The sequence below is a fragment of the Lithobates pipiens genome, unplaced genomic scaffold (assembly GCF_037356315.1).
Source record: "Lithobates pipiens isolate NorthernLeopardFrog02 unplaced genomic scaffold, aLitPip1_a1.2 Scaffold_11, whole genome shotgun sequence".
NCBI lineage: Eukaryota > Metazoa > Chordata > Amphibia > Anura > Ranidae > Lithobates > Lithobates pipiens.
The window spans coordinates 20,637,290-20,664,948 of record NW_027507696.1 but is presented as its reverse complement, the minus strand read 5'-3'; the positions used below and the strand labels follow the sequence as shown (position 1 = coordinate 20,664,948).

The 27,659-nt window shown below is 40.1% G+C and overlaps 2 protein-coding genes across 4 annotated transcripts in view; one reads left to right on the top strand and one right to left on the bottom strand.

Moving 5' to 3' along the window:
• Positions 1–27,659, top strand: part of IPO4 (importin 4) — a 195,537-nt gene that overhangs the window by 147,215 nt on the left and 20,663 nt on the right. For 2 of the 3 annotated variants that reach the window (XM_077469604.1, XM_077469615.1), the window contains exons 20-25: positions 7,938–8,015; positions 8,483–8,540; positions 13,088–13,193; positions 14,448–14,641; positions 14,716–14,763; positions 26,587–26,712. In XM_077469604.1, coding sequence (XP_077325730.1) covers positions 7,938–8,015; positions 8,483–8,540; positions 13,088–13,193; positions 14,448–14,641; positions 14,716–14,763; positions 26,587–26,712 — 610 coding nt within the window. Of the gene's footprint in view, positions 1–7,937; positions 8,016–8,482; positions 8,541–13,087; positions 13,194–14,447; positions 14,642–14,715; positions 14,764–15,899; positions 15,964–26,586; positions 26,713–27,659 lie in introns of those variants that run through there. The other variant, XR_013270375.1, reaches the window with a different exon arrangement.
• On the bottom strand, positions 19,214–24,375 carry LOC143960759 (uncharacterized). The gene is made up of 2 exons (XM_077469635.1): positions 23,866–24,375; positions 19,214–20,159 (listed from the first exon to the last, which is right to left on the bottom strand). Exons 1-2 carry the CDS (start codon positions 24,029–24,031, stop codon positions 19,447–19,449), a joined length of 879 nt encoding a protein of 292 aa, XP_077325761.1. The 5' UTR covers positions 24,032–24,375; the 3' UTR covers positions 19,214–19,446.

Genomic DNA, 27,659 nt, shown 5'->3' with positions numbered 1-27,659 from the left:
ATGTTATGGTGGAGGAAGGAGTGATCCTCTTTGATACTGTTAAGCTGTGTTTGAAGGGGGTTGAGAGAGGAGTTGCCTTTATTAACTGCAGCAAGAATATTGAATAGAGTGGGTTCTGGTTTCCCCTCGCCGAGGTGAAACATAGCAAAGGTGAATCGTCGGCTACAATACTCTCTGGCATGTCTGTCGCTAGGGCTTTGAGTATAGCCATTACATGCCCGCATATTGCTTGAAGGCTGCATATCGCTAACCCCTTCCTTGTCCGATGTCGATTGATACTCGCGTGGTGATTGGGAGATAGCGTAGGGTGGTTGAAGTTTATCCATTCAGAGCCCTAGTACCCTCTCCTCTGAAGATTGCCCCCGCTCTTACTCCCTGCTTCTCTCTTGCCATTCTTTTGGGTTGTCTGGCACGCCAGCTTTCTTTTTTTCTATCTAGAGCAGTATTTCTACAACAATGTCAGATTTTTTTTTTTTTTATGCCACCTCAGTAAACTCGTTCGGGGAACACTAATCAACTCTAATGTTCATCGTTAACCCGACTCGTTACTACATCATTGTAGCATTCTTCTCTTCAATAGATTTTTTATTTTTTTTTATATAGAATAAGTGTATTATATGCCCCTCAAGAAAAGTTAATCTACCCTCTTTAAACATATCTTTATAAATCTTACCGAAATCTTCTCCCATCTACTACGCAATTAGCTCTTAGTGTTGAAGCAGCGAACCCAAGTGTTGGAGTCATCACACCCAGAGATATCCAGTACAGGATCTCTTAAATACCTTATCAAACAAATACTTTTCTGGTTCATTTGCTAATACAGCCTGTTCTGTGTAGGGACTGCCTCACCTGAGGAAGATTTTATACTCCTCCGAAATGTTTTGCACAACAGTGTCCTATTGAGAGATTCCTACGTAATTGGATGCTTCCTGTCATTTCCTGTCCAAACAAAGACCATCGTAGCCCCCATGGAGGATAATCCTGTGTTTAAAGGCCAAGTATACAAGAGGTTAGAGCTCCTCTATAAAGCTCCTTTTCCTAAGCGGGTCCTGACTGGCAACCTGTGGCTGCTTCCGTGGCAGTCTACCATACCCAGGGCCGCTGTTAGAAATCACGGGGCCCCCTACAACCTACCTGACAGGGCCCCCGGGAAATCAAATTGCTAAAATGCCATGGTCACAATGGTATGCTTTGCAGCCATTGCAGAAATAAGAGCCTTGCTACTGCTGCCTCATGACACCTGTTGTTTTTATTTTACATTTTACATTTTTACATTGTGAGACCGCATTGCAGCTGTAAGCCAAGTATTTGGCTTGAAGGTGCAGAGCAGCCCCATTGAACTCAATGGGAAGTTTGACAGATGGTGCTGCCAGTCAAATTCTGCAGCCTGCAGTACAAATGCCTCAGCTCTGAAGTAAAGCGTTGCAGCCATGGCATGTATACAGCCCGGTATGACAGCTGGCTTTTGTCGAAGGGGCTTGATCAAAAAAGGGATGCTGACCATCTCCCTGACCGGAGTGTTCTGGTGGGGCGTCCCCTTGTCAGAATACAATAGAATAGCAGGGGAGATCACTGTACTAACATTAGATTGTTAGTACAGAGGCTCTGACCTGAGGTGTCAGGGTTTTTTTTCGTTCAGCCTGTGGGGTTTAGCAAAAGTAAACTAGCAGTGTATATGAGACATTAGGCCACATTCACGTTGGAGGTGACCTGAATGTGTTACAAGTTAATGTCACCCCAAATGCAATGAGAAGACATGCGTTTTGTCATGTGGCAACGCTGCATGCCTTAAAAGTTTCTGAAGCCTCTATATGTTTGTCACATATATGGCAGCCCATTCAAGTGAATGGGTTACCCTATGTGTGAAAAACAGCAAAAAAAAAGAAAAGAAAAAATGAGCAGGAATGTTTGTTACTGTTATATGAAGTATAAAGGGACCTTAGGGATGGTATATAGAAATAGCTGGGCAGAGATGCCTGGCAGAGAGAGAGATGTTTCCACTGGGTTCTTGCTCAGCACTGCATTGACAGTTATCTGCAGTTCTAGGCTGGCTTCATATTCACCCTCTCTCCAAAATCCTAGAGTTTTGTGACTTTGTTCCAGCAGCAACCCCCCCCCCCCTCACCCCCTCACCCCCTCCAGCAGAAGCACTGCTCCATCCAAACCCTGGAGTTCAGTGAGCACACAGCAGTGAGAGCAGATCTGGAGGGGGATGAGAGGTCAGGACTCAGGGAGGAGGTGAAGCTTCCTGCTCATGCTGACCAGAGATAACATTGAGGAGGGGGAGTTTCAGGACCCGGCAGAGACACAGGCAGACTGAGACTGCAGCTGTCTTCTGCTCCAGATCAGGACACTTTACCAATTGCCAGTAGGAAGAACTGAGATGCTGGAGGGAGAAAGCTGTCAGCGCTGCTAGGAGATCCACAAATTTCAGAAGGCAGTTCGGCTAGCTCTCCTGCTCTGCAGGTTCCCGGGCCCCTCTTCTGAAGTGACAGAGCTCGGGCCCCCTACAGGAAGGCTGGCTGTACTGCCCTATCAGCGGCCCTGACCATACCTGTCTGTCTTGTCTAAGTGCATTACCTAAAATCTTTGCGGATGCCTCCATCCACATTTAAACAATTTACCTATAGCCTTGTACTACTGCATGAATGTCTTGGCCGGTACACTTCATCTGATCTCCAGAATGAGTCTTCTCTCCATCCCCATGTGCAGGCTTCTTTTGGCTTAAATGTTGGTGAACTCCGCTCCCATGGAAGAAACGCCTTGAGCACTTACCCTCTCAAGGCAAACACCTATTTCTTCCCTTCTTCGATGAATATATCAAGGAGATCACAGGGGCTAAGGGTAATCTTCTTCCCCAGAAAATAAGGATGCAAGCCTCCGCACTAGTGCTTCTACTTCTGTAGTTAGAAAGGGTTCCTTTTTTCCCTCCCAGCCCTCCAATATCAAGTTTAAGTCGGGAACATACTTTGCTAAGAAGATATGGCCCTCCAAACCAGCCAAGAGTGATTCTATGTCCTTTTCCCAGTGATGGAATCCCAAACTAAACTGAGGAGTCTGGCCCATTCTGGATTTTAAGACTCTCAGCTTCTTATGGCTTCAAATGTTTCACGTGGAACTGGCCAGGTCGACAAGTCGGTTATAGCCTCCATACTTCTGGGGGCTTTTCTGGTCTTTCTAGACTTTCAAGATGCTTCACTTCCTTATTTCAGTGCTGTCCAAACCTTGCTGTGGCCAATTAGCATTTGTCCCCCTTGCCTTTTGCCTATCCACAGCCCCTCAGATTTTCACCTAGGTGCTTGCCACAGTTTTGGCTCTCCTCTATGCTCAGATGATTCATATTATGGGGTATCTGGGCAATCGCCTGTTAAAATGCCAGTCCTTCCAGTACAATAATAAAAAATGCTACTGGTGACAAACCTCCATCTGCCTCAGTCAAGGAAGTTTAAGGCACACTCAGGGAAGGCTCATTCGAACTGGAGGTTAAGAAAGAAGCTCTTTTGTACTCTACTCTTGTAGCCTCCAAGTCAAAACTCAATCCTGGCTCCTAGTTCTACTGCAAGGCTTGGAGTTTAAAGTCTGCCAAACATTTAGAGAGATCTTCTCAGCATTAGGTGTGCCCCTACTTTTCAAAGTTGGGAGATGTCTGTTTTCTTTTGGAGACACTTGGACAGCTTGTGTGTCAGATGTTTGGTGCAGGATGTTGTTTCCAGGGGTTACAAGCTAACATTTCCCTTCTCGTTTTTTCATCTTCAACCTTGATGTGTCACAGCACTGTCTGAAAGATCTCCAGGTAGCCCTCTTGGGTCTTTCTGGATAAAGGTGTCTTTCCTCAGTTCCTGTGCCTTGACACATCTTGGATATCTCGATGCAGTCAATGTCTTCATCCAATTTCAGAAATTTCATATGACATTTATTAGGTCTGTCATCACCTCCCTTTGCTAGACTTTCTGGCTTCTATGGACACCAAGGACATGTACCTACATGTCCTCCATAATTCTATGGCACCAGAGATTCTTATGCTTTGCTGTGGGTCTGCTGCACTTCTAGTCTGTGGCCCTGAGATTTGGCCTCTTTTATGCACCTTGGATCTTTGCTACTCTCACAGGGTATCTCCAGTGTGGGATACTTAGATGACTTCCTGTTGAGGTAGCAGTCTGAACAGGCTCTGTCGGACAATGTAGCCTTCACTACAATGGTTTGAATGGATCTTGAACCTTCAGAAATCGGCCCTGGAACTTACGGATTACTTGAAGTACCTGGGTCTAGTCTTAGATCAGAGTTTTTCCCCTGAAGCAAACACTCTTCTCCCAAACTCATGCTTTTCTAACTAGGAGTCATCTGATTGTTCAATGTTGCATAAGAGAATCTGGCTTTGAAAATGGAGAAGTTCTTCATTATTCATCTTTTGGAGCTTAGGAGTCCTGGGCACTCAAAGATGGGGGGCATCCTGACTAGCCCAGGTGGATGTGGTATTGTAACCTAGTAAGACTCTTGGTGGACACTTTGTGAGCTCCTCTAAATTATTTAAATATTAGTCTCAAGGACTGTTCTACCATTCTGCTTCATGGGCATTGGTTTTAACAGCATGGCTGTTGAAGCCCAGGTTTTGAAAGATAGCAACATCTCTAATGTACACTGCTTCTGCTAAACGGATGTTTAGGAGCAGTTGGACGTTTTTTTTAAACTGCTCCTAAACTCTCCTCTGTTATCTTATCAGTACATGTTCACAGGGTCGTTTATAGTCATTTGTAGGCAGTTGCATTTTAGAGGCTTTTCTTGGAAAGCAAAAGAATGAATTCAGACACTGAGTTTAGAGGCATTTCAAGCGCCAAACGCTTCTAAACACTGCTAAACGCAGTAACGCACGTTTAGTCTCATTTCGTTTACATGTGTTTTTCATTTTTGGCTAAAACGCGGCAAAACAGACATTTTAAACATGGGTTGCTATATGTCAAGTTAAATCATTCAGGAGAGGTTGTAAAAATGTCCCGTGTACATGAAGCCTAAAGCCTCGTACACACGATCGGATTTTCCGCAGACAAAACCTCAGACTTTTGTCCGAAGGCTTGCACCTGGATTTTTGTCTTGCATACAAACGGTACACAATTGTCAGGTAACAAACACGAACGTAGTGATGTACTAGATGGACTACGAGCCAAAAAAGAGGAAGTTCAAGTTCTTTTGAGTTCAGTTCACACTTTTCTGTTTGTTTCTGAATGGCCGTTCGTCAACCAGCCATGTTGCGGAATCAGAGGACATGACCAGTTATTTATTATTGGCCTTAGAGTTATTGTTCTGACCCAAATCCAGTCCAGAAACAGGGCGAGGAGGATTTCTTGGACCAGAGATTGGTTGCTTTATTAATCGTGACCAATTATGTCATATGCCTTTGCTCTGGGAGCTCCAGGAGAATAATCCAGATGATTTTCGGAATTATCTCTGGATGACGGACCCCTGCTTTAACCAACTCTTGGCATTGTTGACCCCTTATATTAAGAAGCTGGACACATGCATAAGGCTTTTATTTTATTTTTTGGTTGAATAATTATTTGATTTGGTATATTTTCTATATTTTTGGATGCATAGATTGCACTTTTTGGTTAAGTTCTATTGGCAGATAGCATGTCTAATTTTATTTGTTTTCTTTTTTTAACGCACAATAAAAAGATTGTGTAGAATACTACTTGATGTGTTTTACTTCAAATGACCGTTTTGGAGTAGCCAGTTACATTTAAAAAAAATACCATGTAAAATTGACAAGGGACACCAACATAGTTGTATCTTTGATCTTAAAAAAATACAGGATATAATATGACACTGCATATCACATGTCTATTCTTGTTCTTGCAAAGCTATGTAGTTACTCGCCTACTGCTGTACTTCGGTACTGTTTGTGTTCCTATGCAACCGCTGGAAATTAATAAAACGTTATTTGATTAAAAAAAATACAGGATAATGGTTTTGTGGTAACTTGCACCAAAAAAAAAAAGAAATATATATATATATATATATATTTCATTTTTTTTTTTTTTCTTGATATCACTAGAAAAAGAAAGCATTTAAAAATTTGTTTGCAATAACGACATCAGTATCGCCAGTAAAGCAGCTTCATATTATCCCATTTCAAGATTTCATAATTTGCCACGTCACGAATGTTAATTCTCCATTACGAGCACTAGTTTACAAGACCAACCGCTTCTGGCACGTTCTTGCTTCCGAGCATGCGCGTTTGTGCTTTGGACTTTTGTCCGATAGACTTATGTACACACGCTCGGAAAATCTGACAACAGACATTTGTCCACGGAAAATTTTAAAGCCTGCCATCCAACATTTGTCCGCGGGGAAAATCGGACAACAATTGTCCGATGGAGCGTACAAACGGTTGGATTTTCTGCCAGCAGCCTGTCATCACACATTTCCTGTTGGAAAATCCAATCGTGTGTATGCGGCTTTAGACTGTTGTTCAGAGTGTCTCTCTTGCATTTCCCCCTGTTCTTTCCCTGTGACATTGTGGTATGTGTTTTTTTTTTTTTTCCTCTCTGTGCTTCATTTGAACCTATTGTAGACATTTCCCTCTTTATGCTCAACCAGAAGGTGTTTGTTTTTTTTTTGTTTTTTTTTTAGTCATCACCTCTGTGAGGTGTGTCTGACCTGGCGGCTTTATCTTACAAAGAGCCTTTTCAGCCTTTCACTACAACTGAGACATTGTTTCTCTGTCTGTCTGTCTGGTTCCAGTTCATCAAAAGCAGATTTTCCTCTATTGTTTTGGATGTGGTTCAGTCTTCACAAAGAATTGGTTACTTTTTTCATCCTCGATGGTCCCCATAAGGGTCCAGCATCCATAGTGGCTCAAATGCTGAGACAGACCATTTTTTAGGGCTTTGGTCTCGAAAAATTGGTTTCCATTCTTTCTTGTCAAGATACACTCTACCAGATCTGTCAGTCTTTTGGGGTTATCAGTATAACGCTATTGTTTCCCAGATCTGCAAGGCTGACACCTGGACTTCTGTTTGCACGTTCTTTAAATTCTACCAGGTGGATGCTCAGGCCTCATTTAATGCCAGCTTCATGTCTGCAGGCAGTCCCCAGCTCCGCTGTTTATTCTTATGTCTATTAGTATTTGTTTACCCTGTTACCCACCTCTCTACCTTTTGGATGTTTCAAAGTTTTTTAAAGGTAAACCCTAAGCTCAAAAACTTTCACTTAATAATGTTCATAAAGAGCCACACATTATATAAACGCATTCTGTGTGCACCAAATGCCTTTTCCACACACAGATATTACCTTGTAAATGTAGCAGTGGCATCATCGTTATGCTGTACATAGAGCAGAGTGGTGGGAGCAACCAAGCAGGTTGTCTGCAGTGACCTACAGGAGGGGGCGGAAACAAGACCAGCCACCCTGCAAGGGGAAAGAGCAGTAGTGACTGGTCTTCCTTACAAAAACCGTTGCACAGAGGCAACGTTTCACACTAGAATACTGCACAGATCGGGAAGAAATACAAAAAACACATCAATATTCAAGTAAAAATACACATGCCTGTTGTATTTAGACTATATTTGTTTACTCCAGAGTCCAGCTTTAAGGCACGTTGTGTCCCTCAATGGACAAGAATTACATTTTTTTTTTATTTTTTTTTTATTTTTTGTACTCGCTGTGAAATGTCTTTCTTAGGGTCCAATTGTATGGGCACAGGTCCCACCCCTTTGTGTTTATGATTATGCTGTTGATATGGCTTGCTACAAAAATGAGGCAATGTGGTAGTAGGGGGTCTAGACTGACTACACGTTTTCTTTGTTTGCCATTGTCCAATCCACTTAACCAAAGGTTTAAGACTTCAGGTGTCCCTCCAATTGATTCCAAGAAAAAGATTTTACAGATTTTACAAAAATCCTATCTTTATTGACATGAAATGGGTCGTTGTGCTTTTACAGGTTCAGTGTAGAAAATGCTTATGTGGATGAGAAGGAAGAAGCATGCAGCTCGCTTGGTGTGATTGCGCTAAATGCCAGGTAATATATGTGTGTATGTATGTGTGTGTGTGTGTATATATATATATATATATATATATATATATATATATATATATATATGCATTTTCTTTTTTATATGTATGCATTCCCTGTTTGTTACTGCTTCGTTCTCCCTGTCTCTCTATTTCCCTTAAAATATGTTGTAATATTGATATTTTCTATTTTCCTTCCATATCACTTTTTTGATTTATCTTGTTCCATCCCTATATTTTGCTGAATCAAACATTTTCCCACCCATTCTTTTTATATGATTTCTACCTTCTCATTTCCCTGGCTAACATCCTTCATTTGCTGTTTGTGTCTTATTTTTTTTATTATTCATTTCTTGTTTCTTAATTTGCTACCTTCTCATTTCTCTGGCTATTGTTTCTCAATTGCTGTTTATGTGGCTACATTTTTTTTTCTTATTTTTTTATTTCACCATTTGCTTCCAATTTTTCCTTCAGCTCTTCATTTTTCCCTTATCTTGACTCATGCTTCCAGGAAGTATTTAAGCATATAGAGGTAAGGAATGCATTTTCCCTTAGCAGAGTTCTTATAGGTTGTCCCCAAAATTATGTTGGCATTAACTTTAGTCTACTTCTCATACGAGTGAGAATAAGGGTTAACCCTTATTAATTTAGATTTCTTCTCTCTGTATTTAATTCTGGTACAGTTATGCAACAATCTATGTATGAAAAGAAATGTCAGTAGATCATCTCTAGCCTGGTGATATGGTGATCCAATGAGATGGAGGGTTTTAAAGTAATGCCTATGTTTCTATTGTGTTAGAGAAGAAATAAGCTGATGCTGCTTTTCAGCTCATGTGGACTGGTCCATACAAATCTCAACCACCATGCTGCACTAGTGATTAAAACATATTATCACACAACCTCGGAACTTCCTCACTACACACTCCTGCTCCATTGCCTTTGATGAGAATTACATTTGTCCATTTTGAATATGCATAAAGTATGTTGCTGTTAATGGAGTCTGATTTGGCTACAGCAGTAACAAGTTACCATATTAGTGGTAATTAATAAGTAATTCAGCAGTCCAAAGTATAAAGGGGTAAAGATTTTGCAGTCATAATGATTGAGGGTAGCTGGCAGCTATAATATGAAAGAGGGGACAGGTCTGATAACTATAATATGAAGGTTTAATAACTTAAAGTGGTTCTAAATTTAAAACCTATTTTACCTTAATACATTCCCTGCATTAGGGTAAACACATTTTTACCATTTGTTGTACCACTTTTCTCCCTAAACTCTTACCTGAGTCCTCTGTCCATCCACTGCTGTGCCTGGTTGCATCTCTCCTCTCCTCTCCCCTCTTCCTAGTCACACCGGAGCCATTGAACATTGGCTCCTGCTGCTGTCAGTCAAATTCTTTAAAGAGGGGGTGGGGGGTGTGGTCGTGTGCACAGCCCAGCTATGGGGCATGCCCACATACGTGTCCCTATAGCACCCAGCTTGCTCAGGGGACATATGGGGGAGAGGAGGATTGGAGAGCACCGGCAGGGGACTCCAGAAAGGGAAGTAAAGGACTGCTGTGTTCAATACCAATGCACAGTGCAAGTAAGTATACCCTCTCTTTATTTTTAATTAAAAAAAACCTTTAGCTTTTATAATCACTATAAATATTAGGGGAAGAATCCACTTGCAATGCTGAGCTCTGATAGCTGTATTGCAGAGGTACAGAAATATTGGCCACTGTCCTTGTAGGATAGAGTAAGGGGGACACAGTAGTTTTATTGTGAAAACGTATTAAGCAAGTGTAAAAATGATTTTTCAATTCTGCACCGATTAAGTTGAGCAGGGGTGCTCAGCCCTTTGAATAGCAAGGACCACTTAAGTGATTTGGAAACCGGTCACAGTGAACTATGGGCTTTTGCTGCCGCCACCCATAGCCCAATAGCAGTCTATGGCTCAGTGTGCCACACCTGCAGTTTAAAACCTGCCCAGTAACCATTGCAGAACAGATAAGCCAATTGAGATATATAGAGCAGTCACTTTCATGAACTGACCTTTTAATTTATTGATCTTTCACTTTCTGATCTCCAGGAGTCACCCTTTCTGCAGGCATTGCCCTGCTCTGGCTGTAGAAGTGTTGCTGTCCCAGGGGGGAGTGCAATTGGTATCACTCTGCCTGGGACAGGAACCGGCACTTTAGCGAAAGCATTGGCTTATGCGGCTCTGCTCCCTCCAAAGCCGCATGCTTCCTCTACTGCCACCTTCTTCCACAACACTGATGCTTTGGAATGGCGGGTCAGCGATCTCAAAGCAGGAGCTTTCTGGCTACACCAGATAGCTCATTGGGCCACTTGTTTGACACCCTTGGATTAAGGTGTATGTAAATCCTAACGGTAAACTTCTCGTATTTGCTCTTTCTTTAGGTGAAAAATATCTGTTGATCCTTTCAGAAAATGATGAGCATGGCTATGTTGACTGTTATTAGCAATCACCCCAGCTCTCTGTAGACTACAGAACACCTCCCAGATGTTCCGTAGTTTTATCCTAAAATGACAATTCTATAAATACAATACAGAGAGTGAGCATTGTCACTGTGGGAAAGGAAGTGTATTATTGTCAGGATCACCAAGTGAAAAAATGCAGCAACCATATTTAAAAACTTGTTTTGCTACAATATAGTACATTTTGCCATACACAAAAAAGAAAAGGCAGTGTTTAACACAAATCATATAACATATTCAGTGCTATAAAAATAATTCCTTTTAAATGTCCACAATTTTCACCAAGATAAAAATCCACTCTTAGTGGTAAAAAAAAAAGTCCACAATATAAATAAACCTTGTCATGAATAACCATATTTCCAAATGTGTGTCAATCCACACTGTCTGAGCCCTCCACCTGTGGGAATATCATTCACCAGATATTATAGCCTTCCGATTTTTATAGGTAGGTCACAATGCTCATACACAATAACACCATACAGTGCACGTTGGGTGTACAGGTTACAAATCTCTACGTTGTTTTATGTTAATATTTCTTTATTCGTATTTTCAATACATGAACAAGGATTACATTTGTTACATCAAGTCAAATGTTTCGACTGGAGCACATTGTTCCAGGAACAAGGAAATTTAGTGCCATGGTGGTAAAACCAAACTTACAGAATACAGACTAAATAATGGTAAATATGCAAACATTGTTGACTCCAGACAGGGGTATGGGGTGGGGGACCAGCTAGGTATTTAGCTATGCAGTTTAAAAGTAGAAGGAAGGATGGGCTTCCTTTGTACATTTTATACGTGCTGAATGTGACCTTTGTAATGAGGGTCCACTAAATAGGTTAAGCAGCTGTATTAGCCAGAGAGTAGTGAAGTATAGCCTTGATATAAAAAATAGCTATTCATATACAATGTACCATCATCCAGTAATAATTCAAGAAAAGAGGGAGGTTGATTGGAAATTGTGAAGTTGGGGGGGAAAGGAGCTGTGTGATAAAAAACTCCCTATACCAATTCACGAACCAATCATACCGAAAGCATGTTGGACTATACCGGTACTCGATTTGATAGATAAAAATCAGAAAATATATAGTAGAATCATACAAATTTTAATACAAAAAGAAGAATTTTTTTTACACATAGACAAAGAAAAATATATAAATACATAGAAACATATCCTATTTAAAAAGCTAGTACATCCCAGGTTCTTATGTACAGTTAGTTACTCATGGTGGAGTTCCGTTCTAGGAGTACATATAGGGGATTCCTCGACTAGTTTCGCGGAATTTATCCGCTTCATCTGGAGGGAGTCTAAGAGTTAAATATACATTAGAAAATTCATACCTATTCATACAATTATACAATCATATAGATATATATCACAGAATAAACAAAAATCAGCAAAAGTATACAATTATATTTACAAAGAAAAGGGATTGTAGGAGAAATTTATTACGAAGAACACAAAGAAAGAAAAAAGAGAAAAAAAATAAATAAATAAATTTCTCCTACAATCCCTTTTCTTTGTAAATATAATTGTATACTTTTGCTGATTTTTGTTTATTCTGTGATATATATCTATATGATTGTATAATTGTATGAATAGGTATGAATTTTCTAATGTATATTTAACTATTAGACTCCCTCCAGATGAAGTGGATAAATTCCACGAAACTAGTCGAGGAATCCCCTATATGTACTCCTAGAACGGAACTCCACCATGAGTAACTGTACATAAGAACCTGGGATGTACTAGCTTTTTAAATAGGATATGTTTCTATGTATTTATATATTTTTCTTTGTCTATGTGTAAAAAAAATTCTTCTTTTTGTATTAAAATTTGTATAATTCTACTATATATTTTCTGATTTTTATCTATCAAATCGAGTACCGGTATAGTCCAACATGCTTTCGGTATGATTGGTTCGTGAATTGGTATAGGGAGTTTTTTTTATCACACAGCTCCTTTCCCCCCCAACTTCACAATTTCCAATCAACCTCCCTCTTTTCTTAAGCAGCTGTATTGTTGGGTGCTGGTGATGGGTCTCTCTATCTCCTGCCTACCACAGAGTGAATTACCATTGAACATTCGTTCCAGGATTGAAAATCTTTTTGGACTATATTATTTAAGCGCTGCACCTTAACCATATATAAGAGAAGAGATATGGAATCAGGAAGAATTCACTCCACAATGTTTTAGAAGACTTTACTCCCTTAATGATCTTGCATATTCATTAGATCAAAGCCACAAGTAAAAATAAACACATTTTAAAAGTGCAAGAGCCTTCAATGCACATGACATTTCTGGCATTTGACAGTTTATAGGGCAGGGCCTCACCTTGACATATACTAAATTTTAGGCCCCATATACAGCTTTGGTTCATGAGCCAAAACGCTACACAGAGATAGATTGCTAAGACAGGTACTTGCAGGCTACAAATAGTGCATGCTCTATATCTCTGTATTATTGTTAGCGTAAGATATTTTAGAACAGTTCATTTTATGCGCAAGTTTTGTTACGCTGCTTGAACACTTTTTTTTATTTTTATTTTCAACAGCTCTTATTTTAGATTAATGCAAGTCACTGCTTCTTTTTCCATAGTCCCTTCATGCTGGTGTCCGTAAGGCAGCTTATGAAGCTTTGGGAAAATTTGCACTTTCAATGAATCTGGTGTGCCAGAAGAACCCTAATGAATCCAATGCTTCAGGTGAGATGGGCAATGCTTGGTAAGCACCATGTATAAGACCTCATGCATGTGGGCAATTCAGCCCATTGGCATCAAATCCCAGCATTTTTGGGAGCCCAGAAAGCACAGGTGCACTGTCCAGCCCTGCTGTCAACAACCTGTCAAAGTCTATGATGGGCTGAAATATGTGGCAGCTGGACTATACTGAGTGGTACTCACATTTGGGGCCATATGCTCTCAGGTACATCCAAGAAACACGAGTACCATGTGGAACACCATCTAGCCGTCGCATATTTCAGTCCGTTGGCGTCAGGGCTTGATAATTCACCTGTGCCTCTTGGGCACTTAGAAGGACTGAGATTTAATGCTGCCATGCAAAAACGCCCATGTGCATGTAACCTAATGGAGACATATATTGAAAAATGCAGATTGCTATTAAATATGTTTCCGTTTGATAATGTAGTTTACTGGTTGCTATACTCATTCAGTGGGTTTGAAAGTTTGAGCCACTGATCCTGAATAAGTATGTAGATTTGATCATGAGTTCTAACTTCACTTACTTGCTGCATGCTTTGCCACTTTGAAAATAGTTGCAATTACAAATGTTTAGGCATTATCATTATTTCTTTTGTTTGTATTGGTATGACGCAAATAAAAAAGGGAGAAACAAAAAGACAAATCTAACACATTCCATGCAAAACTCCAAAAATGGACTGGATAAAATTATTGGCACCCTCAATTTAATATTTGGTTGCACACCCCTTGGAAAAAATATCTGACAGAAATGCAGAGGTGCCAATATTTTTGGCCATGACTGAATACACAATATATATAATATATATAATTTTTTTCCCCCTGTTTAGTAAAATATATATTTAACACTTTTTTTTAAATTAAAATAACAAACATGCTATACTTACTGCTCTTTTATTGCACAAAGTGGCCACGATCCTTTTTTTCTGGGGTCCCCCACCAGCGATCTTGGCTCCTTCTGTTCTGTCTAACTCCATAGCAGGCGGGTTGCAGACTTGCAGAATTGATAAACACACACAGCACAGCTCGGCCCTGTTCTCTGCTCTGCTCACAGAATTTGACTGATAGCCTCAGGAGCCAATGGCTCACTCTGCTGCCTGACCCTCCTATGAGACGAGAAAGTCATAGAAGAACTGCAGCCAGGCATGTGGAATACATTAATATAAAAAATGATTTAGCTGAAGAACTGCTTTAATTTAGCCTCTATTTTCAGTCCCATTCTCTTTCTATTCCATCCATCAGCACTGCTTCTTCTCTTGAATGTCCTCATCCCTGCCTATCTGCACGGGGCAGTACATGATAAAGAGCGTGAAGTGGCAATGACTGCTCTAGAGTCTTTGAACAATTTACTAAAAGATGTGAAGGAACCATGTGTGAGAGGACCTGAACAGCTGGAGAAAATGTGTGCCGTCCTCATGGCAGTTCTACAGAGCAAAGTAATTCATTAATCTACCGATTACACAAGTACCAGTATATGCATCAAGAATCTAAACTGGTTCTGTTTCCACAGACAGCATGTCAGGACCCAGAGGGAGAAGATGAAGATGACAAGCAGCAGGTTGGCCATTTTTAGGATTCTTTGCAATCTTTTTACTTCTTCTCATCACTTGTTCTATACAATGTTAGCACCATATTATTAGGGACAGGCAACGGTGCCACATTTTCTACTGGCTCTACAGCAATTGAAATCTGAAAACATAGCTCCAGGACAAACTAAGTGTAGGAAGTTGATGGAAGGGACTCTAGTTCTGGCTGAATGTAATTTCAATTTAAATTCATTTTAAAGTGTACTTATCCTTCTTCTTTTTTTTTTTTTCATTATTTATTTTTTATATTTGTCCATAATGACTTTTTTCCTCCTTCGGCTCCCTGCTGGCTTTTTTTGTCCAGGTATCGAGCACAAGTTTTGCCTATATTATGAACATGTGTGGCTGCTTGCCATTTAAGAAAGAGCTCTTTTTTTAATCACAATAAAGCCGGCCATAGACTATTTTTTTTTTTTTTTTTTTCGTTCAGGCAGCCATGATTTTCAGTCCACACAAGCAAGGTGGAAAACCCCTGGCCTTGATTTTATCTGACAGCAGGACTTGCTGCTGTCAGTAAACACTGATCAGCAGCTGCTGATCGACAAAAGTTTTCCAGCACATCCCTTCAACGGATGTCAATCAAACAATCAACTGCTGTAGAGGAGGGGCGGCCACATATGGTTCGAAATGTATCTTGTCCCTGCTAAAGTGGCCAACTTAACTGCTGTTAAAATATGCTCTGTTGTGTAATAGAGGGGATATCTTTATTTGACAGCATTGATCTTTGCCTTGTTGGACTTTCGCTAAATAGGCTATAAAAGAAAGGTCAGAGATCTGCAAGGTGTATGAATTGTGCAAACATTCTAAATACCAAGAATACCTGCCAAGGGCACAGTCAGATGAGCTGTAGCTTACTGCACTGCATTCCATCAATATCTAATATCTACATGGGACAATATTCCCAACACCTTCCAACTTTTTGGCTTATATTTGTGATTCACTTGTGTTCACCAAACGCAACCTAAACAGGCAGCGGAGCTGCTATGTCTTAGAGAGCCCTTTCACTGGCTTTTTAAAGTAACACATGCAATCATAGATAATTTTGTTGAACGGTTAAGTGCAATAGGACATTTTTGTAGTTTAAATAATACATTTTTTTTTTTTACAGAGGTCTATTTGATCTGATTATTAAGAGTGACAAAAAAAGGAGGGGAGCGAGACAGAGATAATAGGTAATTGATTCCAAAAGAGTCAGTCATTCCAAATAAGGGGCAGTTTAGAGCTTGTAGATTCTATTCATAATTTTAAATAAATGGTGTTAAAATTCAGACATAGGTGAGCATTGGAGTGGATATTAGTCCCAAACATTTTCTGATTGCCAGTGTCTGTTACATTAACCTACACCCTGTCTGAGTGACAGCTTCATCTATTCAGATAAGTAGAGCCTGTCATTTCTGCAGAAAAGCTGCGTTCAGTTACTCTAGGAAAATGTAGTTTACAGATTGAAGGGGCTCTGACTCTGTAATTCACTTTGACAATTCCCCTGGCTTTTTCCCATTCCACTTCTGCTCAAACTGGCAGAAGGTAAACAAGAGGTAGGAAAGATCCTCTGGTAAACATGAAAGTCAAAATGAATAGACCATGGATTTGTAAAATACAAGAAACAAGAACTTCAATAAGCATACAGTTTATTTTATTTAAAAAAATGATTTCTGTAAAAAAAAAAAAAAAAAAATTATTGTATTTAAGATTCACATACTGTAGCTGTACTAGGTCATGAGATGAAAAAGGGTTTAAATCTATAGAATCCCTGTGTGGATCCCCTTCTCTGCACATCACCACCTTCTTTCAAGAGAAAAACCAAGACTCATAATTGTTCTGGTTGTCAGGCTTGCCAGGGTAACTCTCTATTTGCACACTGAGGACATATTTTAGATGGGGATTCAGTGACATTATTTTACTCATCAGGTAGACAGCAGGGAAGAGGGCTGATTCTATAGCCAGTTGACAGCCTGCTTTTGGCTATAGCATCCATCCCTAACTGCTGCCAATTACAAGGAGAGAGCGGACCTAATAGGGAACTTACTTGTCCCTTGGGTTCCCCATCAGGCTTTTCCCACTGTCAGCATCATTGATTGCTAGGAGCCTATCAGCTGTGAAACCAACTGCATGCTTGACAACCAGTGACAGGTGGAAAGAGAAGGGGGTAGCGATGGAAAAAATGCTACATGGTGTACAGGGATATGTACTCTTATTGTCTCTGTACACCAATTTAAAGTTGGTCTTACCTCTAGTTTCCTTCTCTATGAACTGGAGGTAATCGTTTTTGTACTTGGTGGAGCCATAGTGGCATTTTGCAAAAGTGGCACTATTAAGAACTACCTTGTACTGTCACATTTTTTGGTAATGCTACTAAAACTGACAGCAGGAAAATTTAATCTGACACAGGCCATTTTAAAGGGACTGTACTTCCAGAAAATTGTAAGTGCTTTATTGAGTTCCCCTGATCTAGATTGCGTAAACACACACACAGTAAACACACACAATAAACAAACACAGTAAACAAACACACACAGTAAACAAACACACACAGTAAACAAACACACACACAGTAAACAAACACACACACAGTAAACAAACACACACACAGTAAACAAACACACACACAGTAAACAAACACACACACAGTAAACACACAGTAAACACACACACACACACAGTAAACACACACACACACAGTAAACACACACACACACAGTAAACACACACACACACAGTAAACACACACACACACACACACAGTAAACACACACACACAGTAAACACACACACAGTACACACACACACACACACACACACACACACACACACACACACAGTAAACACACACACACACACACACACACACAGTAAACACACACACAGTAAACACACACACACACACACACACAGTAAACACACACACACACACAGTAAACACACAGTAAACACACACACACACAGTAAACACACAGTAAACACACACACACACACACAGTAAACACACAGTAAACACAGTGGAAATCTGTGCAAATTGAGGGATGCTCTTGGGGTTCCCCAGGTCACCAGAACTAGTGTCCCCATTGGAAGATTTCCCATCTATTACCCAAAATGTGGGATTTTGTTTTACTTTCAGTGATAATGGTAAATGGAGAAGATCAATCTCCCTAACTGGGTCACAGACAGCAATAAAAATTGACAGGTGTTCTAATCCATGTCACTCTTATCGAAAAAAAAAAAAAAAAAAGTTTTGCTTTAGTTAAACTTTGAAGTGAACATGCAGTAAAATAACTTCAAAAGGCGCCCTCATTCAGCTATGTAGTTTAGGGCTTTGTGGAGAAATTAATCACCAAATTTCTCATCAGAGGCACTGAAATCTTCTTTTTTTTCTGGACCTTTCTGCTGCAACAGAATCATGACAGCCTGTCAGCCTTCAAATTTGTACATGTAGCATATGTGTCTAAACAGCTAGAAACATATATTTATACATGCCGATCCTATCCCCCCTTAATCTCCTCTTATCAAGAGTGAATAAATTCAGATCCTCTAATCTTTCATCATAGCTGAGCTGCTCCATGCCTCTTATCAGTTTGGTTGCCCTTCTTTGCACTTTCTCCAGTTCCCTGATAGCCTTTTTGAGAACTGATGCCCAAAGCTGAACTGCATATTCCAGATGAGGTCTTACTAATGATTTGTACAGGGGCAAAATAATATCTCTCTTGAGTCCATACCTCTCTTAATACAAGAAAGGACTTTGCTCGCTTTGGAACCTGCAGCTTGGCATTGCATGCTATTATTGAGCTTATGATCTACCAAAACCCTCAAATCCTTCTCTACCATTGATTCCCCCAGTTGTACTCCCCCTAAGATGTATGATGCATGCATGTTCTTAGCCTCCAAGTGCATAACTTTACATTTATCAACATTAAACCTCATCTGCCACATAGTCGCCCAATTAGACAGAGCATTGAGGTCGGCTTGTAAATTAGAGACATCCTGTAAGGATGTTGTTCCACTGCATAGCTTAGTGTCATCTGCAAATACAGAAATTTTACTTGTAATCCCAGACCTAATATCATTTACAAAGATATTAAAAAGTAAGGGTCCCAGCACTGAACCTTGGGGTACACCACTAAGTAAATGTAAATTTTTTCCCCGAATTGAGTTCTGTATTTATATTCATTTGCAACTTCTCTAAACACGGCTAAACTGAACTGGAGGTAACTGAACTGTAGATAAAGGCACAGTGTGAATATCAACATTAATATATGCATTTAGAAATGCCCTTTAAATGCATATAATCGCAGGTTTTTATTTGTTGTGATCTATTGAGATCTTTGAAAATTAGTCACTTCACAGTTCAAGCAGCTAGACGAGCCAGAGTAATTCTAAAGCTCTATTACTGCTTTTTAGGAATACTGTATAAAAAATATTTGTCCACAGTCTGGGCACAGGTGCACTTTAATGGAAGCACATGTGCAATAAAAGGCATGGGAGTGATTCCAGTTAGCATACATGACCTAATAATATCTAACAAATTTCACATACCCCCATTACTGCCATCTGTCTTAATAGAATGTGCAGTTGATGAATACCAATACATATGTAACACATTATACCCCTCTGCCTTCTAAACCTAATTCACGTTTCACCATTCAACATCGTTTCTCTTGTAATTAAACCAGGCTTTTCTTATTTTTCGTGTAGTTTTCGTGTTGTCCGTATACATTGTCTATGTATTCTTTCACTTGTGAGTGCTCTACGGCATTGTGAACCGTGATTAGTGGCTCTGGAATCTGTAACCTAAAGAGGGCACACAGTCTGTCCAGAGCTACAATGGACCATGTACTTACTGCCAGAAAAGGAGGAAGGAAAATAAAGGATACTGCAGCACCAATAACCAAAAAGCAAGGCATTACTAGTTTTTTCCATGGCTGCCTCTTCTCTAGAATTGTTCTTGCAATGGAGTGCCTGCTTTCCATTGTGCTACAGAACAAAGTGGAACCAAGCGCAAGGCCTATGGAGGGCAGCAACCAGTCAAACTTTCTGTCTTCATGGATGTATTTAAAGGGACATTTCCAGTCCCATATTTCACATACTGGAGGACTGTCTGAAAGTGACAGGAAGGGATACTGGCTATAGGAAGCAGCAATTAACCAACAGGTTAGACTGAGAAGACAAGACTGCATGGTGAGAGTGGCTTCTGGTCTTGCTGGTCCACCCCGTTGGTTTATATGAGATCGGCTCCACTCTTCACTGAAGGACACCCAAGGGAGCAGCAGAGGGATCTTTTTGTAGGCCTCATTCTGAAAACCCAGAAATCGCAGGAATATTACTTCTGTACTGGGAGACACAATCCAGCCACCACTCCATAAACCTAGCAGGAATCCTGTAAGAAATTAGCCATGTTAGAAAAAAATATTTATCCAACTTTTTTACCTGAATACAGCTAGTATTGGGAAAGGTGAAAGCATATATTTCCTGAAATTCTCAGCTATACAAAAGCCACATTACATACCCACTGGCTGGTTTCTAAGCACATTCCTATCTCCTCTTCTATATTCACATGAGGTTTACCATTTTGTGTATACTGAATCCGTAAGCAAAGTTAGTACATGTGTGAGTGACACTAATAACTGTTGATAACCCTAATGTTTTAAGGACTTTGACTTAAAATGGATCTCTGCCCTACTTCATCTTGCACCTTCACTGCATACCTAACAAAACATACAAGAAATCTATACTTCACCATCTTCTGAATGTCACCAAATCTTGTATCCCCTTATGATGGACCCCTCCCCCAATATCATTGTGAATACGTAGAGTAGAGGCAATGGAAGATCTCCTACTCTCGTCCCAAACAGGCATGACTTGTACCACAGCACATGGTTTCCTGGTTTTCAGCAGAAGATAAAGCCCTTCTACAGGGAGAACCTTAAACATTTAGTTTACCTTTACCAACAAACTGCCTATGCAGGTAAGGGGAGTCTTTTTATAAATATTATTATTAGTATAAACATAAATGGGTCAAATCGATGTTCGAAGGAGCAGAATAGAAAATGTATTGGTCAAAGGAATTTTCAAACCGTGTATATGGTTTTTGCTACTATAAGGGGTTAATTTATACTTTATACTGTAAAACAGTGAAAGTTATATATATATATATATATATATATATATATATATATATATATATATATATATATATATATATATATATATATATATATATATATATTATTAATACATACACCCAGAAGTAGAATATATGGGCATTTTAACTAGGAGTGAGATATGAAGGTTGGAAGGAAAATGTAAATCTTTTATATCAAAATAGTACTAAAAAGTAAGTTTAAAGAAATATTTTTTCTTAAAACAACCAACCTGCTCTGTGCAATGATTTTGCACAGAGCACCCCGGATTCTCCTCTTCTGGGGTGCCCCATTGGTGCTTCTGGTTTCAAAGTGCCCCAATAGCAAGCTGCAAAGTATAGTATAGAGTGCCCTATAGCAAGGTAGAAAAAAACTTCTGCCTTTAGAACCACTTACTGCCTGCCCAGGACTACATATCCCATGAGGCATTGCTCCTCACACATTCACAAACTCTCAGGCACTTACTGACATTTATGGACGGTGTACTGAGCTGTATGTGTGCTGCACTGTATTTCCTGATATGTAAATAAATAATGCATTCTGTATGCAGGCCAACTAATTGGCTGGCCGATTAATCAATTATGAAAATAGTCGATAACTATTTTCATTATCAATTAGTTGTCGATTAACCAATTTGTGTTTTTCCGGCCCTAGCCCGGGTGGGTGTGCGGCGCTTGCCTGGGGAAGAGATGTCACCAGGATGCAATATGGAAACAAGGCAAGTCAACAGAGGCGGTTTGATGCTTTGGGCAATGTTCTGCTCGGAAACCTTGGATCTTACAATCTATGTGGATGTTACATGATACATGCCACCTACCTAAACATTGTTGCTGACCCTGTCATGGAAATTGTATTCCCTGATGGCAGTAGCCTCTTCAGCCTCTTTCAGCAGGACAAGGCACACTGCCATGCTGCAAAAATTGTTCAGGAATGGTTGGAGGAACATAACGAGCTTGAGGTGTTGACTTGGCCTTCAGATCTCAATTAAATCAAGCATCTGTGGAATGTGCTGGAAAGACAAGTCCAATCCATGGAGACCCCACCTCGCAACTTAGAGGACTTAAAGGATCAGCTACAGATGGCTTAGTGCCAGATACCACAGCATACCTTCAGAGGTCTAGGGCCATCCATGCCTTAACGAGCCAGGGCTGTATTGGCATCGATATGGGACCTACTTAAAGTGAAATTTCACTTGTGAGAGCAAGTTCCACCTTCTCCCTCCTCTCCCATATTTAGAAGGTCTTCTTTTTTTGACAGGGGTGATGAGGTGGTTATTGAAGGTAACTGATTTTGACAGGTAATCACTTCTCGTTGCAGCAATCCAAGTGGAAATTCTGGCCCCACACTCCCTTCCCCTGCAGTCTCTTGGGACATGTCACAGGTCCCAGGAGACCGCCGGACCATTCATGGGTCGCAAGGAGTCCCAGTCGGCTACCCACAGTTAAGATGCCGGTGTTCTATCGAGAAGTGCTCGGGATAAACGGCACATGCGCCGTACGGAACAGCACAACAGATGAGTTTACGATCAGCTGTTGTGTCGGAGAGACGGTGCCTGCACACATGTGTTTTCCAGTGCTGGCCTTCATTTAAAAATCCGCCCCCATCCTGTAATAATCCGCGCAGCTGATCATAAACTCAGCTGTTGTACGGTGCATGCGCAATACATCCCGGGCACTTCTCGATAGCAAGCACTATCCGACAGAACACCGGCGCTTGGACCCAAAGACCAGCAAAGAACTGTGTCAAGTGAGTAGGGATGAGCTCCGCCGTATTCGCATACTCCACGTGCAGAGCCCGCCAGGAAGTCGGCGCTGCGCTAATCACAGGCAGTGAGACATTTTTCGATCTCTGCAGCTGCACATCGGGGCAATGTCTCTCTGCCTGTGATTAGCGCAGCGCCGCGCCAAATTCCTGGTCGGCTCTGCACGTGGAGCATGTGAACATGCCGGAGCTCATCCTTACAAGTGAGTACATAGCTGGAGCTTTGGGCAGGTAAGTGTGTATTTTTTTTTAAAAGTTAGCAGCTATTTGATGCTCTTTAAAATTAGATGGGTGGTCATAAAGTTATGGCTGATTGGTGTACAGTGATTATAGTCTCCTTTTTATTAGGGATTTTTAACACTTGTATGAAGAGCAGCAGATAGTTTAGAGGAAGTCAGCCGATATGCTAAGATTTGGTCAATAAATATAGAGTCAAAGTCCAAAGTGATGTGTTGCTAAGGGACTGGGTATATTGAAGTAGGTAATCACAAAAATAAATAATGTAAGCTAAAGAATAATCAATGTATTTAGCTGGCTGGTATTACCCAACTAATCTTATTCAAGTTAGGATTGCTGTTTGTATTTTATCAGAAAATACTACCGCTGAAATTAGTAGCAGTATTGTCATTGATTAAAGTGTTTCATAAGACTTGTTTTAAGTAAGCCATAGTGGGTAGCTGTACTTTAATAGAGCGGAGCAGGTTAGGTGTATAAAGTGGCAGGTTTGTAATGTAGCAGAAAGCATGCATCAATCCTTGCAAAATCCATACTATTTAGCAGTCTGAATTCGCCGTTAAGAAAGCATTGTATTTTTTGTGCAAATTTCAGAATCACGTGTAGGTTAGCCTTTATAATCATTTGCCTGTCTCTTTAAATAGAAATTAAGCATTTTCACCTACTTCATGTCTTTACTATTAGTTTATAATTCTCTATTTACTTATCAATTGTATTGAAACAATTTTTTTTCCCTAACTTCAGACTGACTCCATTTTATAACACTCACAGAGCATAAACAGTACAACACATAGAAAGTTCTGTAAGCTCGTTAAAAGTTTAGGACAGGTAATATAATGCCCTAAAATGAGAGCTGTATTTTTCTTTCTACCTCAAGTAGAGAGAATAGTTTTTCTTGCACTGCAAGTATGAATAATCAACAAAAGGAACGACATGTGAAAGTCTCACCTGTGATCACCGCGTCGGTTACCATGAGGATGAGCATGGAGATGACAGATGCCTGGTTGCGAACTTCTCGTAGAAACAGGAATGGCAGGAAATTAAAAAAGCATTTTCCAGCCTGTAGACACAGGATAGTCTCTACAATACCCATATTTGTGAAGAGTGCATTCATCTCTCCTCTGCTATATTATTGCAGAGCATTTGATAATCTGTCATTACTTCATGGCCATCGTTAGCGGCAGCAAGCGCTCACATCAGTCACTGCAGATTTTTTTTTTTTTTTTTTTTATATAAAGACTTGCTTGTCTTGTTTTCCTTTCTCACTTTTAGAAGTTTGTAAATCTTATCAATAGTTTAGGAGCCTCTGGAAGATGAAGGAACTCTTTCGATCAGTCACATAGCATGTTTGCTTGAAAGAGCTCTGCTTACTGTGCCTTCGCTGCATGCTTTCTCTTCTTTTCTGTTTGTATATTTGCTTTTGAGGTAATTAACCTGTAGAGCAGGTAGATCAGCTAAACCCAGGTAAGGGTTGTCTCCCAGCCCAGTGCTTCACGGAGAAACGCCTTTCTGATCAGAGATTGTCTGTTGGTGACACACCCACAGAACTATCTCTCATGATTTGCCCCTTTGTTTTAGTGATGCTATAAAGTTTTATGGTGTTTAACATTTCTTACCAGTGTCATTGCTGACTGATTCTAATATTATGCATCCAGCATTTGCACAATTATTTTGTTTTCCTATTGATCTGTGGCACTAAGACATAGCTATACATTTACCCTGGCAGGCATCTTGAGTGACAGCTTGCTCCTTTCTTGCATAATTCCTTATGTTTAAAGCAGTCTTTTCACAGGCAATATTTAGACAAACTACGACCAAATAGCAACTCTGTAGCTTACAAATAACTCACCGGTGCAAATAATTCAGTGAACCAAATTTCTGCCATATGCCCATACACACGATCCAAAAATCGGAAGACAGATCGTCCGTTTTTTTTTTTTTTGGTTTTTTTTTTGTATCTAGTCGCATATCAAACGTGAAGAGCTTACTAAAATTATGAAAATTCTCATACGATTGGAAGTGATGTTATGTGTTGTAGTGTATTTTCGGACGACAACTGTACTGATTAAACAAAAATTGTACAATCTGGTATCGTACAAGAAACATTTTTGTGCTTGTATCCGATATCAGAGGAACTGTCGTGATCGGCTCTCGAAACCTCTGTACTAACGATCCAATTATCGTACGATCGCTTAGAAAACTGTATTTTTCATACGATTTTCGGATCGTGTGTATGGGCCATTAGACTCCCTGCAGACTATTATTCTGTTGGGTGTGACCATGTTACTACTTGTACATCACAGAGAAAGTAAGTAGCCTATTCTTACAAGCTGCAAGTCAGAAAACTCTGTCAGATTTTTTTTTATTCTTTGCCATCTGTGTCCTATTGCGGATATTTCCCTTCACTTCCTGTCCCATAGCCAAACAGGAAGTGTGATGAAATGTTGCTTGCTATGGGCAAACCCAGGGGGTGATCACCATGGGACAGTCAATAGTTAATTGGTCTCTTTACTTAACTCCAAACTTCTGGTGGCTATCGGGTGGGGCCAGTCTATGCAGCAGTATGCTTTATTACAATGCCCTTTCAGGTTCTGCATGCAGGGGTAATGCTCCTTAGTAAATGTCAGTCCCCTTTTTGCTAGCAGTCATAATAGAAGCACAACAAGTGGCTGCTCACCAGCACCGTGTGCTTCGTAGATTCCGACTTGGATGCTTGGCAATCCAGGAACCCCTCTGGCTTGTCTCTCAGTATGAATCTCTTCCCTGCGACTCCAGCCTCTAGCCACCAAAGATCCAGCTTGCAGATCAAGAAGGAGGTGCTTCCGCTAGCTACACCCAATGACAGAGATTTGTGTCACTCTGGTTTGCAGAAAATCCCTGCAAATTAAGGGAATTCCTTAGGGACCCCCAGGTCAGCAGAACTGGTGTCCCCCTTGGAAGGTCTCCCCTATATTACTTTTCTGAGGACAACCCAAAAATTGAGATTTTCTCTTACTTTCACTTTCAATGATAATGAAACAGGTCAAAAAGAAAGAAAGGCAAATCTCCCTAAGGGGGGCACAGACAGCAATAAAAAATCTCCCTAAGGGGGGCACAGACGGCAATAAAAACTGACAAGTATTCTCTCATCCCTCTACACTCTATCCAAAAGTTTTGCCTTTAGTTATACTTTAACTGTTGACTGGAGACAAAAAGTCCATATTTTCATATCCAATACAGGATTGTTTAGGCTGTACGTTTAGAGAAAGAAGAATTGTGTTTTAAACAGTTGATGGAGTAAACTGAGCATACCATTGTATGTACATGTTTGAGAAATAGTACAAGCATTAAGGTCATATTGTGGCAGTACAAACGTACTGCGAGCTGCAGCATTGTCTTCTTATCACAGAAAAGTATGTTGAAGTCCTCACTTGCAGCCTAAAACAAGTTCTTATGCTTATGGGTAAGTGGACAGAGTCGTGCAAATTAAACCATTCCCTTTTGCCTCTTTTAGCTATCGGTGCATCCAGAAACACTGGAGTATAGCACAGATATAACCATCATTTTCAGAGCTAGTATTACCAACTTGCAACCAACTCAAATTCTTGTGAGACTAGCAGTCTGAGACACACTTCTTTAAAAAGGAAACATCAGAAATGTATAATTTTATTTTTATTTTTTAATGAACAGGCGGAACTGGATGCCATGCTGGTGGAATGTGCAGGAGATGGGATTCCACTGATTGCTGCTGCAGTTGGAGGCGCAACGTTTGCTCCATATTTTTCTGTTTTTCTTCCATTACTGCTAAGTAAAATGGTGAGAGTCATGATTCTATGTAGCATTATATTATGTTTTGTTCTAAGAGTTCCGGTAAGTATTGAATGTGTTAGAGAGTATGCTAACTTTATTGCCTTTTCACAACAATTTACTTTAAGTATGGAAGTGCATCCATTCTTATCCACACAGACAGTAGTGAAAGTGGTCCTCCAAACAGTGCTTCTGCCTTTGGGAACATATGTACAGATTTGAGCCTTAGCTTGAGCTTCTGTATGTGTTTTTTCTTTTTTTTTTCTTTTTTTTATTACTTATCCCATAATAGATGCAATATACACAATTAGCCCTAATGATGGAAGAATGAAAATAAAATAGGTTAACAATGGGTATTTGTTGTCGTGACTTGTTTAAAAAAAAAAAAAGAAAGTTCAGCTTCAGATATTCACTTTATTTTATATAAGTTTATACTCTTGCTCCCTCACAATGTGAGGAGGCCCTCTCTCCTGTGGCAGTGTTAAAACTGACACAAAAAAGCTGTTGTCAGGATAACGTTAAATACATTTAAAGTAGAGCTGCACCTTTGACTAATAGTGCAAATGTTTAGAGAAAGTTGACTTAATCATTTGTATTCTCTTTCAGAGAAATGCCAACACAAAGATGCATACAGGGGATTGTACAAAGGATACATACAGGGGATATGTACAAAGCTGCAGTAACACTTTAAAGCTTTAAGTTAACAATGTTGTCCTGCAGCCCAGAGACTTAGTCAGATTTCAGCCCTGAGCTCAGACAAGAGACCTACACGTGGAGGCTTTAAGGGCTGACTCTAAGCTAAACTTTCTGTCTGAAAGAGTCGATCAGTAGCACACGCAACTATCGTGGGCTGGATTTCAATCACTGGAGCATGTAGACAACCTAATGCTAGCTTTAAATGTGTGCCTATCTTTGAAGCACCTTTTGAAAAGCGATCCACGGTGGATCACTTTTAA